This window comes from Grus americana, chromosome 15, assembly GCF_028858705.1.
Source record: "Grus americana isolate bGruAme1 chromosome 15, bGruAme1.mat, whole genome shotgun sequence".
In the NCBI taxonomy this organism is placed as follows: domain Eukaryota; kingdom Metazoa; phylum Chordata; class Aves; order Gruiformes; family Gruidae; genus Grus; species Grus americana.
Genome location: NC_072866.1, coordinates 8,386,895 through 8,400,868, shown reverse-complemented (window position 1 = coordinate 8,400,868; position 13,974 = coordinate 8,386,895). Strand labels below are relative to the sequence as shown.

The 13,974-nt window shown below is 55.9% G+C and overlaps 1 protein-coding gene across 1 annotated transcript; it reads left to right on the top strand.

Annotated features, from left to right (window-relative positions):
- Positions 1–5,157: 5,157 nt before the first annotated feature.
- Positions 5,158–13,154, top strand: AQP8 (aquaporin 8). The gene is made up of 5 exons (XM_054842968.1): positions 5,158–5,604; positions 7,909–8,035; positions 8,919–9,133; positions 10,439–10,573; positions 10,945–13,154. Exons 1-5 carry the CDS (start codon positions 5,348–5,350, stop codon positions 10,985–10,987), a joined length of 777 nt encoding a protein of 258 aa, XP_054698943.1. The 5' UTR covers positions 5,158–5,347; the 3' UTR covers positions 10,988–13,154.
- Positions 13,155–13,974: the final 820 nt, after the last annotated feature.

The window sequence follows — 13,974 nt, the reverse complement described above, 5'->3', positions numbered from 1 at the left end:
GGCAAACTGAGGGAGTCGGAGCACGTGGTCCTGGCCTGCCTTTGAGATGCCTGTCACAAATTGTTCCCGACAGGTACAAGAAAATCCTTGTATCTGCTCCATGCTGAGTCTTGGATGTTGATCCTCGCTCTGTCCAAGCTTCAACCACAGTTTGGGTGATCACACTTCCCTGTGCTTGTCTTCCAGCCAAGTGTGACCCATGCCTGAGCATTGCCCGCGCACTCTTAAAAGATGGATAAAAGAAGTCTCCTTCTAGAAAATTAAGTTATTGAGTTCCTTACAGGGATTATCCAGCTCTAGGAACTAAATGAAAAGTAGTTGTTAGCTTAGCACATAGCATTTCAAGCTTCTCTGCAGAGTTACTGGTTCCTCATTTCGTGCTTACAAGATTTTTCAGGTCTCTGTGCTGCTGGGGCACAGGGAAATGTGGTTATTGAGGACAGAAATGCTCAGTTGTAGTCGGCTTTACAGGATGGTCGTGGGGAGCCAAGTGTTCGGTAACTGCAGGGAAGATGTGCACGTGTGTATGCTGCATGGGACTTGGAGCATCCATCCCTTCTTTGAGAGCTCGGTGGATTTTAATGTTAAATACCAGAATTAAGGTCTACATGTGGCTTCATCCTACTGGTTATTTTCCCTTCTCAAAAAACAGTCTACCCTGTGTATGCAGAACTGACCCAAATCTGTCCCTGTTTTCCACCAGACAACGGTAAGTCTGTATGAAGAACCCTTGGAAATTTCCATCTGCACTCGAGCATTACGGTAGCAATTTGAAGTAAAACTATTATGCAATACAGGATCTATAAACGGGCAGAGGTCAGCTAACCTGTGTTACTGCTACGAGCTGCAAATAATTCTGCAAGTTCTCATTCAGTAACAGTTGTGTAATCATTAAGACTGTCAGTCTCCAAGATAAATACTGTAAAGATAAGGCAGTGTCAAATGAGTTGCCTTTGCCTCCTTTATTGCTCTTTAAAAGAGCTGACCATGGATGCTGGCCATGCTGGGGTCTTTCCTTGCAGCAACACTGTTGTGCAGCATCAAAATACTTTGTTGATAACTTTTTTTATAGACATGCAGTGGGAAGTCTATCCCATAAAATGTACTGGCACTGATACAACAGAGACTCCACATATGCTCAAGTCCTGCGCTTAAGCATTGTTAAATGTTAATGGCACTTGAGCACGTCCTTAAGTGTCCGCTTAAGTGCTTTTTTGAGTTTGGGTGGTTTGAGTTTGGGCGCTATGGTTCGTATAGAAAAGCAAACAAAAGGTGGCAGATCTGCGCGATGAAGCAAGGAGGAACAGAATGAAACCTTTGGAGAGGGTGCTGGATAAAACAGAGGTGTTCTGGCTCTTCTGTCCAGGTAGATGGAGATGGGGAGGGTTCTCTGCAGTTCCTAAAAAGGATCTTTTGAAGCTGTTGCTTGTTTTGTTCCACCATTTCCTGTACTAATTGACACAGTTGCTGTTGTCACTTGTTTAACAAATTGGTGCAAGCACAAACAAGGACAAAAATAAGTGTCTGCTAATATGAACAGATTTATCTGTTCTCATCCCCACGCCTTTTCCCAGGAGCATAGTTTCCATCAAGCTTACTGAGCAAACCTTAGTGCCAACTATTTAATCTTATCTATGAGGGGCAAAGGGTGCTAAGAGCAGAGTTGTTTTCTTTGCGTGTTCGTGGCGTCTCTAAACAAAAGGCAGGTGCTGGAGCAGCCTCTTCTCAGAATGACATAGGAGTAATGTTGGATTGAGATGTGGCTTAAATTGGGTCTGTAGCAATCACTTATTACGTGTTCTAGAAAACGTATTATGCTCGAGAGCTGTAAGTGCGGGAAAGTCACAGTTCAGGGTAAACATAAGAGACATCCAACACCACCCCTGCCAATTCGTGGCAATAAATACAGATCATTCATATTGCTGCTGTAAAGCATCGCCTGCATGGGAGAGTCCAGGCGACCCCGAGCGTGCTGAGATGATGCTGTGCCCTTCAAGCCTCGGTGGACCCCTCAGTCTGGAGTTCCTTGCTTTGCCCACGGTCGTCTTGCTGGTGGTGTGATTTTCTGACCACGCTGAACAACCCTACGTCCCTTTGTCTTGCACACTCTTCCGGCACCTCTCAGTGTAGCACGGCTGATAATTCCGATGTGGCTGGTTTGTATTCTGCCCGCCTGCTCTTCCACGCTGCCAGGTTCGGTTCTGCCCCTTTGCTGCGTGCGCTGTTGCATGGAGCCAGACGTGATTTGGGCATGAGCCAAGTGATTGCTTGCCCTCACTTGTTGGTCAGGTAGGATTTACGCGCTCGAGTGCTTTGGGAGCCACAGCTGACAGGTGCTGAAAAAATCATCATTATTTTATTGGTTTGGGTTGTTCCCTGGTTTTAAGGTTAGCTTGAATTACATGTGGGCAGTGTTATTTTCCCTCATAACCATCCTTACGCCAAGGCAGTGGTTAGAGAACAGCAGCGTTCCCGGGCTCCAGGAAGAAAGGCAAGAAACTGCCAACAGAACTGTTCGGTTAGTGCCACATCAGCCACGGCCTTGCAAAAATTTTTTCCCTTTTCCTAATCTTCTAGTACAAATCAGGCAGTGTTTTCACAGTGCTGAAATTTCCCGAGCTGGTTTCCTACAGCAATTTTTTTTTTCCACTAGTCCTGCGTGGCAGACATGGGATGCACTGGCGGGTGCTTGGTGCGGAGCTGCTCAGCTGGATCCCCTATGGATGGGGGAAACATGTTCCCTTCAGATCACGCTGCTCTTTTGTTGTTTCAGTCCTGTGCTCAGTAATAATTAATTCCTTTGTTGCCTGAACGTGGACCATTTCCTCTAGAAGGCTCAGGCAAACATCCCTGCTCCCCGAACAATAATGGTAAATGGTTAAAAGCCAAGGCCGCGGGGTTAATCTTCACTTTTGGGTTGCGACCTTCCAGTGCTCTGAAGCTGTGGCTCTGGGAGACATCTGCAGCAGCCTGTACGGCCGTGGTCCAGGCGTGATGGCGTTGCCATCAGCAGCGTTCCTGTACCGTGTACGTGGCAGCAGCGTCTGGAAGGGGCCGTTTTGCTGCCTCTGCCCTGGCCGATGGGGGCAGAGCCATGGGTTGGCTCCCGGGCCTTGCCCACGCTGCCTGGCTCCGCCGCCTGGTGCTGCCGGCGATCTGGGGCAGCTCAGCCACCTCCTGGTGCACTGATGTGATGGCAGCATTGCTTGTACAGCTGCTGGTAAGAAGCACCAGGTGATAGGTGTTATGTTGATCTCATAATAAATATCCCCAAAAATAAATGATATCTGGATTCCTTTTGCCTGAGTCAGAATCCCTCCCAATGAAACCCTCGTCTGGGTGTGCTGGGAGGTGTGCTGGTGGGTGGATTGGATGTACCTGTTGGAAACTGTGCTCTGCCAGCTGACAAGATTGAATCAGGTATTTTCCTTTTCCACAGGCCCATGCAGGGGGTTCGAAGAGGAGCCCCGAGGACCAGCCAACCCCACCACTCGCTCTCCGTATTCCAGTGATTTCAATAACCTGCTGCCAAGACCTTTTGTCTGTAGGAAATAAGCTCTCTGGAGGGGAAATGAGTTGACAGGCTCATTTAGAGATGCCTGCACTGGGATTCCCTCATAGCTCCGCCCTGACCCTCATCTGGTGTGTGGCCAGCAACAGCCCTCTCTGGGACAGGCAAGTGGAAATTTCCTTCCCATCCCCAGTGTCTTGTGAAAACATCATAAAACATCCGTGGCGTTCTTTAGCCTTGCTTAAGACAGGGGAAAAAATAAATATCTATAAACCCCAATCCTTAATTACCCACCACAAACATGAAATGCTGCAGGTGATTGCTCAAGGAGGTGCAATGCTGCAGTAGGTGGGTTGCACCCCTGCTGCTCGGTGCAAGCTGTGCTGCAGGGACCTGAGCATTTGCATCGCCAGACCAATTTCTGCTGTGCCCGATGGTGTGTGAGCGGTGCAGCGATGCCCAGTGTCCCCTGCCAGGCTGCAGCCCCGCAGCCTCCGCCGTGCCTTCAATCTGGTTTTCTGGTCGGTGATCCCTTATGGGGTGCAGTGGGGGGCTGGGGAGGTTTTGGGTTAAGTATTGGATCGATGACAGCTTTCAAAACCGCCAGAGGATCCTTGGGCACCCTTGCTGGCAATCTTTCATTTGAAAGCGGTGCAAGGGGGATACAGACCAGCAGAGCTGGCTGATCCTGCTTCAGGAGCTCTGGGCAGGCTGGGGGCTGAGGGTTAGAGGCTTTGACTGTGGTTCAGGCAGGCTCCTCTGGCAACTCAAGGCAAATCAGTTACTGTACCTGCTCTCTGGGGTCTGTAGGGAGAGGTTTGGCAGTAGGTCTCTACGTGCTTGTCCTGTCTTTAAGATTTTAAAGCCCCTTAAGTGTTACTGCAGTAACACAAAGTAAATCCCATGTTTGCCAGGCATGAGGGTACCAACATCCAGCAGTTTTAGGAGGAGGCATCTGCCCTCCCCGCCTAACCCCAAACACTGCTCTGAGTCCTGGGCTGGCTCTGAGGGGCTTCGGTTTGCCTCCCCGCCGTGTCAGCACAGTGCCTCTGGATGCTCGTTCCTGGGGTGCAGCCTCCCCCCTTGCTCCACGTGCATCCCCTTCCACACGCGTTTCAGGGCTCTCGGTTGCACTGTGCCAGGAAGGGCACTGCTCTGTCGTGTTACACCTGGACTTAGACTTAATTTGCTTAGAGAGCTAAGCCTTGGCAAGGAGTGGTTTTTCCCTCCCTAGAGCTACATCGGTCACTTCCCAGGGCGCTGCTGGATCGGTGCGTGCCCCCGTGCGTGCGATGTTGTGGTCCTTCAGGCACGTGCTACTCTTTGGCAGCACAAGCAGGTAGAAGCTGCCCAGTGAAGCAGGCCAGCTGGGCTTCGCACAGGTGGCAGCATTCCGGGTATCTACACGAAAGGAATCGTGTCCTGAGTCTTGGCAGAAAACCTTAAAACAACAATAACAAAAAAAACACCACAGGGGAAAAAAAACCAAAGCCTTGAACCAAGGAACAGCAGTGATAAAGAGCTTTTATATTCCTGGGGGCTGGCCTATCAGCTTTTATTGCCCCCTTTTTTTTTTTTTTTAGCAATGCAAATCCAATCCATTTTTTTAGAGCCTCCCATCCACTACGTCTTCATACAGGTCAAGGGGAGCCTGCCAGCCTTTCAGCAGGACAAGCGGGGTGCTCCTCGAGGGTCCTCGTCCCTGCACCAGGACCCCTCAGAGACCTGAGCCAGCATCTCCAGTTTCTCAAGCCTTCTGCTCTGCAGCATCCCCTCAATCGTGCCCACGGGACTGGCTGTCACTGGGGCTCTGCCTGCTTTGTTCCAGCCCCACTCATGGCTGCTGCCGAGCACGGTCACCCCCCAGCGAAGGAGGCGAGGGTGGACGTCGACATCAAGCCCAAGTCCTTGCAGCCTCACTGGTATGAGCTCTACGTCCAGCCCTGCGTGGCCGAGCTGCTGGGCAGCGCGCTCTTCATCTTCATCGGCTGCCTCTCCGTGGTCGAGGATGCGGAGGGCGCGGGGAGGCTGCAGCCCGCCCTGGCACATGGGCTGGCCCTGGGGCTCACCATCGCCATCCTGGGAGACATCAGGTAAGGGGGGGGCTGGCACCCGGGGCTGCACGTGCTCCCCCCCACCTCCTCTGCACCCCCTCACCAGTGGTGGCGGGGTCCCTGCTGCAGCACCCGCACGGTTTCCACGCGTGGACAGGAGGAGATGCTCGTGTCTCCCCACACGCTGCCTTTAGGATCTTTCCTGCCTAAATATTGGTGACTGCAGCAACGCTGCGCTGTCGTCGAACCTCTCGGTTAACAGCGTGGCTGCTTAGGTGGTGGTCATCCATAACGCCTTGGGTTTGGGGGAGTTCGATTTGGTTTTTGATTGCAATGTTTTATTTTTAGCCTCTTTTAATAAAAATGGTCAAAGCTGAAACAGAAGTGCTCCTTTGAGAAGCTGTGACATTTCCTTTTAAGAGGATGTCAGAATGAAACATTTTGACCTGAGTATGCTACTCCCCTATGTATTTTCAGGTGAAAAATTTAGATTCCATTTACAAATGGCTTCGATTCCTGAAAAGCAACATTTAGACAAACGTGCTTGTTGAAAATGGTGTCATCTGGTGCTAAGATATAGATTTATCCTGAAGGGAGAAGCTGAAACAGTCCCTGCAGAGTTTAATTCCCTTCTCTCCGGTTGGCTCCGTGCAGCCCAGGGACGGGATAGCGCCGGGCTGGGACACAAACCTCCCCCGGCCGGGAGGGTGGCTCGGCCGGGCGCACGTGTGAGCCCTGGAGTCCAGAGCAAAGTGACTGATAAATCACCAGCGCCTGATTAAGAGGGATAATGCCAGGGGTGAGGCTTGTGCAATTGGGACTCAGTGACCCGGGGTGTGTGTGCCAGCCCAGCTGGGCACCCCGCTGCTCCCCAAACCCTCGGCACAGCGAAGCCAGGGGAGCAGCACAGGGGGGGTTTTGTGATGAGGGGCTGCAGAGGTGTCTCAGGGGTCCCAGGGGTACCCCATTAGCTCTGAAGTGAGGAGGAGCCAGCTCAGGGTCCCGGGCAGGGAGATGTTTCAGTCTAAAGTCAGGTTTATAGAGATTTGTGCCCAAAGAGGCCGGAGAGGAGCCTGGCTCAGGATGAGTGCTCGCTGGCTGGGCTGTTGTCCGCGCTGCGGGCTGCCGGGTGCTCCGACCAGGGTTTATTTGCAGACAGGTCCTCCTTTAGCTCCCGGGCTCCCACCTTCCCAGGGCATTTGCAGCCAGAGCCCCGTCCAGCTGAGGTGTTTGCTAGCCTAAACAACAAAACTTCTTGCTCTCGTATGATGGGTCCTTAATTACAGCTGAAGAATAAGATGTAATTATAGTTCCTAGACACTCTGACTCATTGCCTTCACCAGCAATTATTATTAGGGCTGATTGGTTATGAAACTTGTTCATTAATGCGTGTCCCATGGTAATCTGTTTTAATTAGAAGGTATCTGAGTTTGTCTTACATCTGGTCTTCATGATGAATGATTTAGGTCGTGTAACGAGGCGAGCACTGGCTGCTGCCAGCCCTTCCCAGGGAGGTGGTGGGCAGCGGGCAGGGATGCGGGGAGACCTCTGTGCCTTTGCATTTGCATTGAGCAGAGGGAGATAAACCCTGAAAATCCCAGCGGAGTCCAGCAGCGCCGGTGTGGCCAGGAGGTGGCTTCAGCCCTGCCCCACAGCGCTTGTCCCGTTCCTTCCCAGGGACGTGTGTGTCCTGCCAGGCTGGGTACCGGCTCTGCAAGCGCCTCTCCTACGCCCGAGCAGCAGGGATGGCTGTCACAGGGATGTCAAGGGGAATGACTTTCCTCCCAGAGTCTTTGCCCCCAGAGGAGCTGCTCCAGAAAGCGCTGGTGGCCGGGCTGTGCTGCTGCCACAGGCAAAGCTCTTGCTGGGGTGGGGGCCAGGGGAGCGGTGTAACCCCCCTGTACCAGGGCCTTGGGCAGGGCTCAGTGCACTCCACAGCCTGCAGCACCCTGGAACGCCGGGAGAGACCCCTTCTCCCTGCACCTCCCCTGGCAGTGCTGTGGCAGCTCCTGGAAGCACCTGGGGGTCTCCGGAGACCCGGCCCCAAACGCTGTCCCTCAAACTGCACCACAGCAGCTCCTGCCCCCGCCAGCACTGTAGGAGGGGTTGGGTATCCAGCGTGAAGATGCTGCCGCTTCAAAGCAGCAACTGCAGAGAAAGGAAATGGCTGGATTCTGCTCTTCTGTGGTGCACAGCACCTTCTCACGGGAAGGACTGAAAAAGCATTTGTAGTTCCAGCCCATGGCGAGCACAGCACTCGAGCCCCCAGGACCAAACCCTGTGCTGGGGGTGAACCCTACCCTGGGGGTGAACCCCTCACTGATGCTCCTCTCTCCTTTGCAGCGGAGGCCACTTCAACCCTGCCGTGTCCTTGGGCGTGTGGCTGGTCGGTGGACTGAACATGACGATGCTCATTCCTTACTGGGTCTCCCAGCTCTGCGGAGGGACGATAGGAGCCGGCCTGGCAAAGGTACGGACAGCCGGGGAGTCTCTAACCAGGGCTGGGGTGCGAGGACTCCCCCTGCTCTGCCATAGCTGGCCTGGCCAGCCCCAACCTGCTGCGCAGCCCCGGGGTCTCCAGCAACAGCGTGCACGATGGGGAGGGCAAGGGGGATTCGGCGCGTTGCTTCTGCATGTAATTAAAAGCGCTTGGTGATATGGCTCAGCGCAAGGTGATATGGCTCAGAGGTTTGCTGCGTGGGCACGGGGCTTGTCTGGCGCTTGGGGCCAGGGTGCCCGGTTCTTCCTCCCAGCTCTTTCACGGTCTGACTGCAGGGCTCAGACAACTCACCCCCTGCTACAGGCTCGGGTCTGGCAGTGCCGTGCAGATGCTGGGGTACCACCTCTGCATGGTGCTCTGGGGCCCAGCTAATTATTTCTCGATGGCAGCTGCTCTCCAGAGGTTTGCCATGGCACACTAATTAAGCACAGAACGATGTGGGGTACCTCTGCAGCTCCAGCCATTTTCACGCACAGCGTTCGCCTGCGCTTCTACTTGCAGCACTGCTCTGTAAGGTTAATTTACGTTTGGTGCTGCCCGTTCCCAGCATCCGGGCAGCCCGCACCCAGCAGCACGGTGCCGTTTGGCCGCTGCAAACCCCTCGGCGGCTGGGTGAGGCTCATCCTGCACTCTCGGTGGCTGGCTCATTATCTCAGGAGACACTAAGAGCCTTTGCTAATGAGTTTATATTTGCCAGGCGCTTAGGGCTGGCTTTCAGGAGGAAAGTGATGAGATTAGCTCCTCTTTAACCTGATGCTACGCCCGCCCACGCTGTCCTGACGGTGAGCACATATGCCCGTTAAAGCCCACAATATGGAGTGTGGATGGCATAAACAGGGCTCCCCCCGCGCAGGCCGTGGCGGCGAGCGAGCGGTACATGAATGCCAGCGGAGGAGCCTTCAGCAGCATAACGGCTGACGAGCAGATCCCCTCCGTCCTCGTGGGCGAGATCGTCATGACCACCTTCCTGGTCCTCGTGGTCTGCATGGGCGCCATCAATGGGAAGACCAAGACCCCGCTGGCACCTTTCTGTATCGGCTTCACGGTCACGGTCGACATCCTGGCGGGGTGAGCTCGCGAGTCCTCTTCCCCGTGCGTGTTCCCACCGGCCAGCTGGTGCCATCTGCTCCGGCAGCTGCTGTCAGCAGACAGGGTGCCTTGAGCAGGGGGTCAGGATGCGACCATGGGCTGTGGGGATGGTGCTGGCTGAGCAGAGCCGAGCTCTAAGCACCGGCTCCCTGCATCAGGGCTCCCCTGCTCCCTCCCCGGCCGGCACCGCTGCTGCTGCATCCTGCACCAAGGAGGGGAGAGCGCTCGTGCCAGGGGTGGGATGGGACGGGACGCGCCCCCTCACCGCACAGCACAGGACCTGCTGGCCAGGGAAACTGCCGAGGCTGGCGAATGAGCCCACTGGCCCCTCTGACATTTTTGGGGAGAGCTGCTGGGCACAGCCCGGCCGGGTGCAGGAGAGGCCGGCAGCTCGAGCCCAGCGCGTGGCAGTTGAGCCAAAGCAGCCTTCACGAGTACCTGTTACAGGCTGATAAAACCGAAGGGCCGCACGGGTGGTGTTTGTTGTAGGAAGCCCTGAGCAAACAGGAGAGGGTTTATCTGGAGCTGTTCCTCGCTGCGTGTCCTCGCGGTTGCTGGAAACGCTGCCAAGCTCAGCCTCGGCGCAGGCAGGCGTTTCAGGCGAGCAGCCTGGGTCTTGTGCCACTGCAATCAGATAACGAGTGCACGCAATTATGAATGTTAATGGGTTGTTTAGTTAAGGCAGTGCCCCCTCTAGCGGGATTCAGAGCTCTTATTTAAACACTGCACAAACCTCGTGTGCAAATATTTATCTGTTGCAGTTTTCTTTAACCTGTAAATGCTATTGTCTCTCCTGCCCCTCTCCGCTACCTACACGTGGCGCAGAGCTTTCCCTGTTTAAAAGCCCATCTCCCGGTAAGCCCCAAAATAGATTTGGCACTTGTGCTTCCTCCCCACGCGTTGGGTTTTCCCCAGTAGCTTGCAAACACTCGTGAGCAAAGGCAGGTGCCCGCCGGTGAGCAGCCGCCGCGGGCTGTCAGGGCCAGGCTGGTCCCTGCGCTGCAGCACGGCAGCCGCTCGGGTCTGGGCATCGTTATGCTGCGGAAGCGAACTGTCCCCAGGCACTGAGCAGCCGTGCCTGGAGGGAGCCTGGGGTGGTCTGAACCCGCCAACCACCCAGACCAGGGCCAGGCCGCCAGCAAGGAGCCCCGGGAGGGGTACGCTGCTGCCCCCCTGCCCAGCACTCCCTCCCAGCCTGTGCATGGTCCTGTCCAGGCAGCGAGGGGGACGGGTGCTGGTCTCGTGTCCCGCGGGGCTGACGCAGCTGGTTTGTTCCTCTTTCAGAGGTGGTGTGTCCGGAGCCTGCATGAATCCTGCCAGAGCCTTCGGGCCAGCTCTGGTAGCGAACTACTGGGACTATCACTGGGTTTACTGGGTAGGGCCCATGATCGCTGCCCTCCTTGTCGGCGTGCTGGTGAGGTACGTGACACCCGCAGAGGTAGGGAGAGCAGACCCTTGCAGGCTGATCCCCCCCTTTCCCACCCTGCCACATCCCCAGGGGCTCTGCCCTGCACGCTGCCCAGCTGCTTCCCTGCTCCCTGGGTCAAGGCTGCAAGCAGCCGCTTTTCCAGAGAGGTGTCCAAGGGCTGGAGGCCCTTCTCCTTCCCATGAGGACAGGGTGACAGCAAAGATCCAACCTGTCTCCAAATCCGCATGTTTGCTCCATCTGTGTCTTCACGTGGGGCAAATCCAGGCTCAGGTTGGCGCTGGGCTGTTGCTGGGTTTCTGATGCACACTTGCAATGGCAAAGACACTAATCCTGAGTTTCTCTCTTTTCTACCTCCCCAAAGGCTCCTGATCGGTGACCGGACAACCCGTCTGCTCCTGAAATGATGCCGGGCACAGGGCCACGTGTGTGCTGTCATCGCTGACCTGCCGCAGGCGGCCGGTGCAGCTCAGCAGAGCCAACATGAAGCCCGCTGCCCCTGCTCCTCGCCATCCCTCTGCCTCTCTGCGTCCCCTAGGCAGCTCGGGAGAGGGTTCATGTGATGCTGCAGGGATGATGGAAGGCAGCCCAGCTGAACCAGGCAGCCCAGCTGAACCAGGCAGCCCTGTGCTGGCGGCAGGGCCGGGCAGCACTGCTCCCACCCCGGTTCCCAGGTCTCTGCCAGCCCCTGCTGTGGCTGCAGGACCCAGCTCACCAGGAGCATCCTCTGACCTCTGCCAGCGCCCACGAGGTTCCAGCCTCCTCCAGCATCAGCCGTGCACGCTGTCTGTCCCTCCAGGGCTGTGCCTGGGTATCAGTGGTACCGGGGAGCCCTGTGCCCTCTGGGGTGGGCACCACTGCCCCATGCTCAGAAGGTCCAGTGTATGTGGCTGTGGCCAGCAGCCTGTCCAGCTCCCCAGGGCGCGTGGTGAGAGCTGCTGGTTCCCAAAGGCCTTGCGAGGAGCCTGCTGTAATCCTGCTAAGGTGGCAAGAAGCTGAGTCAAGCAGCCGTGCCTGGGGACTGTGCAGCATTGCTCCCCAGCACTTACAGTAATCACTTTCTAACTTCTTCATGACACTGTTAATTCCGAGGACTGGTGCAACTAGCTCTCTCCACCCTGGCACACACCTGCAGGAGCTCCTCAGCCCCAAATGCAGCAGTGGGTGCTGCAAGGCTCCACGTTCTGCCCTACACTGGCTCCTGCATTTGTCTCCCATTCAAGCATCTCCCAGAGAGCCAATGCTCCAGCATGGCAGGATGCTCCAGCATGGCAGGATGCTCCTCCATGGGAGCCCACTCCCCGGCTCGTGCCATGGCTCAGCTCCTCTCCCTCGTGCAGGTCCAGGATGATGCCGAGCAGCTCTTGCCTGTGGCCTGCCACATAGAAGAGGGTGACAGGAGAAGGGAGCTTTGGTGGCTGTCCGATTTCTGGCCCCTCTCAGCATCAGGAGGGCTAGGGGGTGAAGCACCAGCTGAGAGTTCAGGGGGGGTCTGTCCCTCCCCTGCCAGAGGATGAGTGCTGGGGGGAGAGGGGATGGGGCTGCCTTGGCAGAGGGAGCTGCTGCCACAAGCAGGAGGAGTTGGCAGAAGGAGAGGGATGGAGCTGTGTGGGCACAGGGAGAGGAACCAGCGCAGCAGCTTTACGTCAGCCGGGTATCCATCCCCTACGGCAGCTCTGCCCTGACTCATGGTGCGGAACCCCCAGTCTCCCCTGTGGGGGGGGATTCATAGGGACCCCATCCCCACTGCTCAGAGGGCTTGTTGGGTGGTGAACTGGCACACGAGTGTCACTGTGAGTATCCCAGCCCCAGCCAGGAACCCCTCACGTTACCTGGGTTGGGTGACTCCTAATTTTGCAGACTTTTAACTTGGGAAATGTTGCTTTCCCAGCCCCTACACGTGCAGGACTGAGGTGCCCCTGGGGAAGGGGCTGTGCTGGGAGAGCTGTGCCCTCCTGCACCAGGGCTGCCCACCCTGCCCAGCCCAGCACTGGGGCACCAGCCCACAAACGGGGCTAGAGGGCAGGGGGAGATGGGAGTGGGAAAGGGCCAGGAAACCCCTGGGCAAAGCAAGTGCTCCCTACCCTTCCTCCTGGGCTGCTCCACGCAGAGGCAGAAAAGCTGTTGCTGTGGCAGGGAGGATGTTCCTGGCTTTCTGATGTCCCCGTGGGGCTGGCAGAGCCCTGCACAATGTCACCTCTCTATTTTCAGCTTGCTTTCTTTTTTTTCCAGCCCAGGAGGTGACCCGCACGTGCACGCACACACACAAAGCTGTATTCTTTTTTAGAAAGGACAAGGCTGTGGAGATGAAGTGAGGAAATGCCAGAATTGCCTGCAACCCTTCCCCGGGGCTGGGCAGGGGGATGTGGTACCCCGTGGTGGGCAGCGCAGACCCTGGGTGAGCTGGGGCACAGGCAGCTGTTCATTCAGGAAGGAAAATGATGCAACCCACAGAAGGAGACAAATAGCATGAAGATGTCACTAGGACGGTTGTCATGGCAACGCCACAAAAAACGCCAAACCAAATGAGCAAAGTCGCTGCTTCCTCCCCAGAGGGACCTTGGGGGCAGTGAGAGTGGGTTCTGGGGGGGTCTGGGGGCTGTGGGGAGCCATCGTGGGGGCCCCAACCTGCCCCGGCCCCTGCTCGGGGTGCGGACCTCTGCCAGAGCGGGGCTGCAGGCAGCTGCCACACTCGGGCGAGACAGGCGCCCACCTTCCCCTTTTGAGAGGAAGCACGGCCCTGCGACGCCGCAGGAAACACGCTTATGGCTGCAGCTGCCTCTGCACAGGACCGGCTCCCTGCTGCACCCCAGCTCCAGGACCCTTCTCCCAGCAGGTGTGGGGCCGCGGTCCCACTGGGGCGGTGATGATGCTGACTGCTGCTCGTGGTCCCCAGGAGCAGGCAAGGGAGGCAGGAGGTGGGGGATGGCCCATGCATGGCTGCATGTGATTCCCTGTTCTGCTGTTGATGTATTCGGCACGTTCATTTTTAATTTGTCAGGGTGACTTTTAATAAAGTATCTGTAATACCGTGTTGTTTTTCCCTGAGTATTATTAAAGAGCTTAATTTATGCTAATTAAATACCAATTAACTTCCAAGCACTTAATGTGCTTTAAGGACATAAAATACATCTCATTCCCATTCAATTAAATTTGCATCAGGCCTGACCATGGGTCTGCACCGTGGTTTTATCGGCACATGGATCTGCTGCAGAGCTGGGACACTGTCTGGTGTTTTCCAGGTTCTTCATGCCCGTTGGGATGGAGATGCTGCTCAGGAGCAGGGCATGCATGGGGCACCGATGCTGCCGGCACCTGTAACTAATGAGGTGGTAATTGCTGTGATTTGGGGCTGGGGAGGACACAGATGCTCGTGCCCCCGCATGATGAAAAG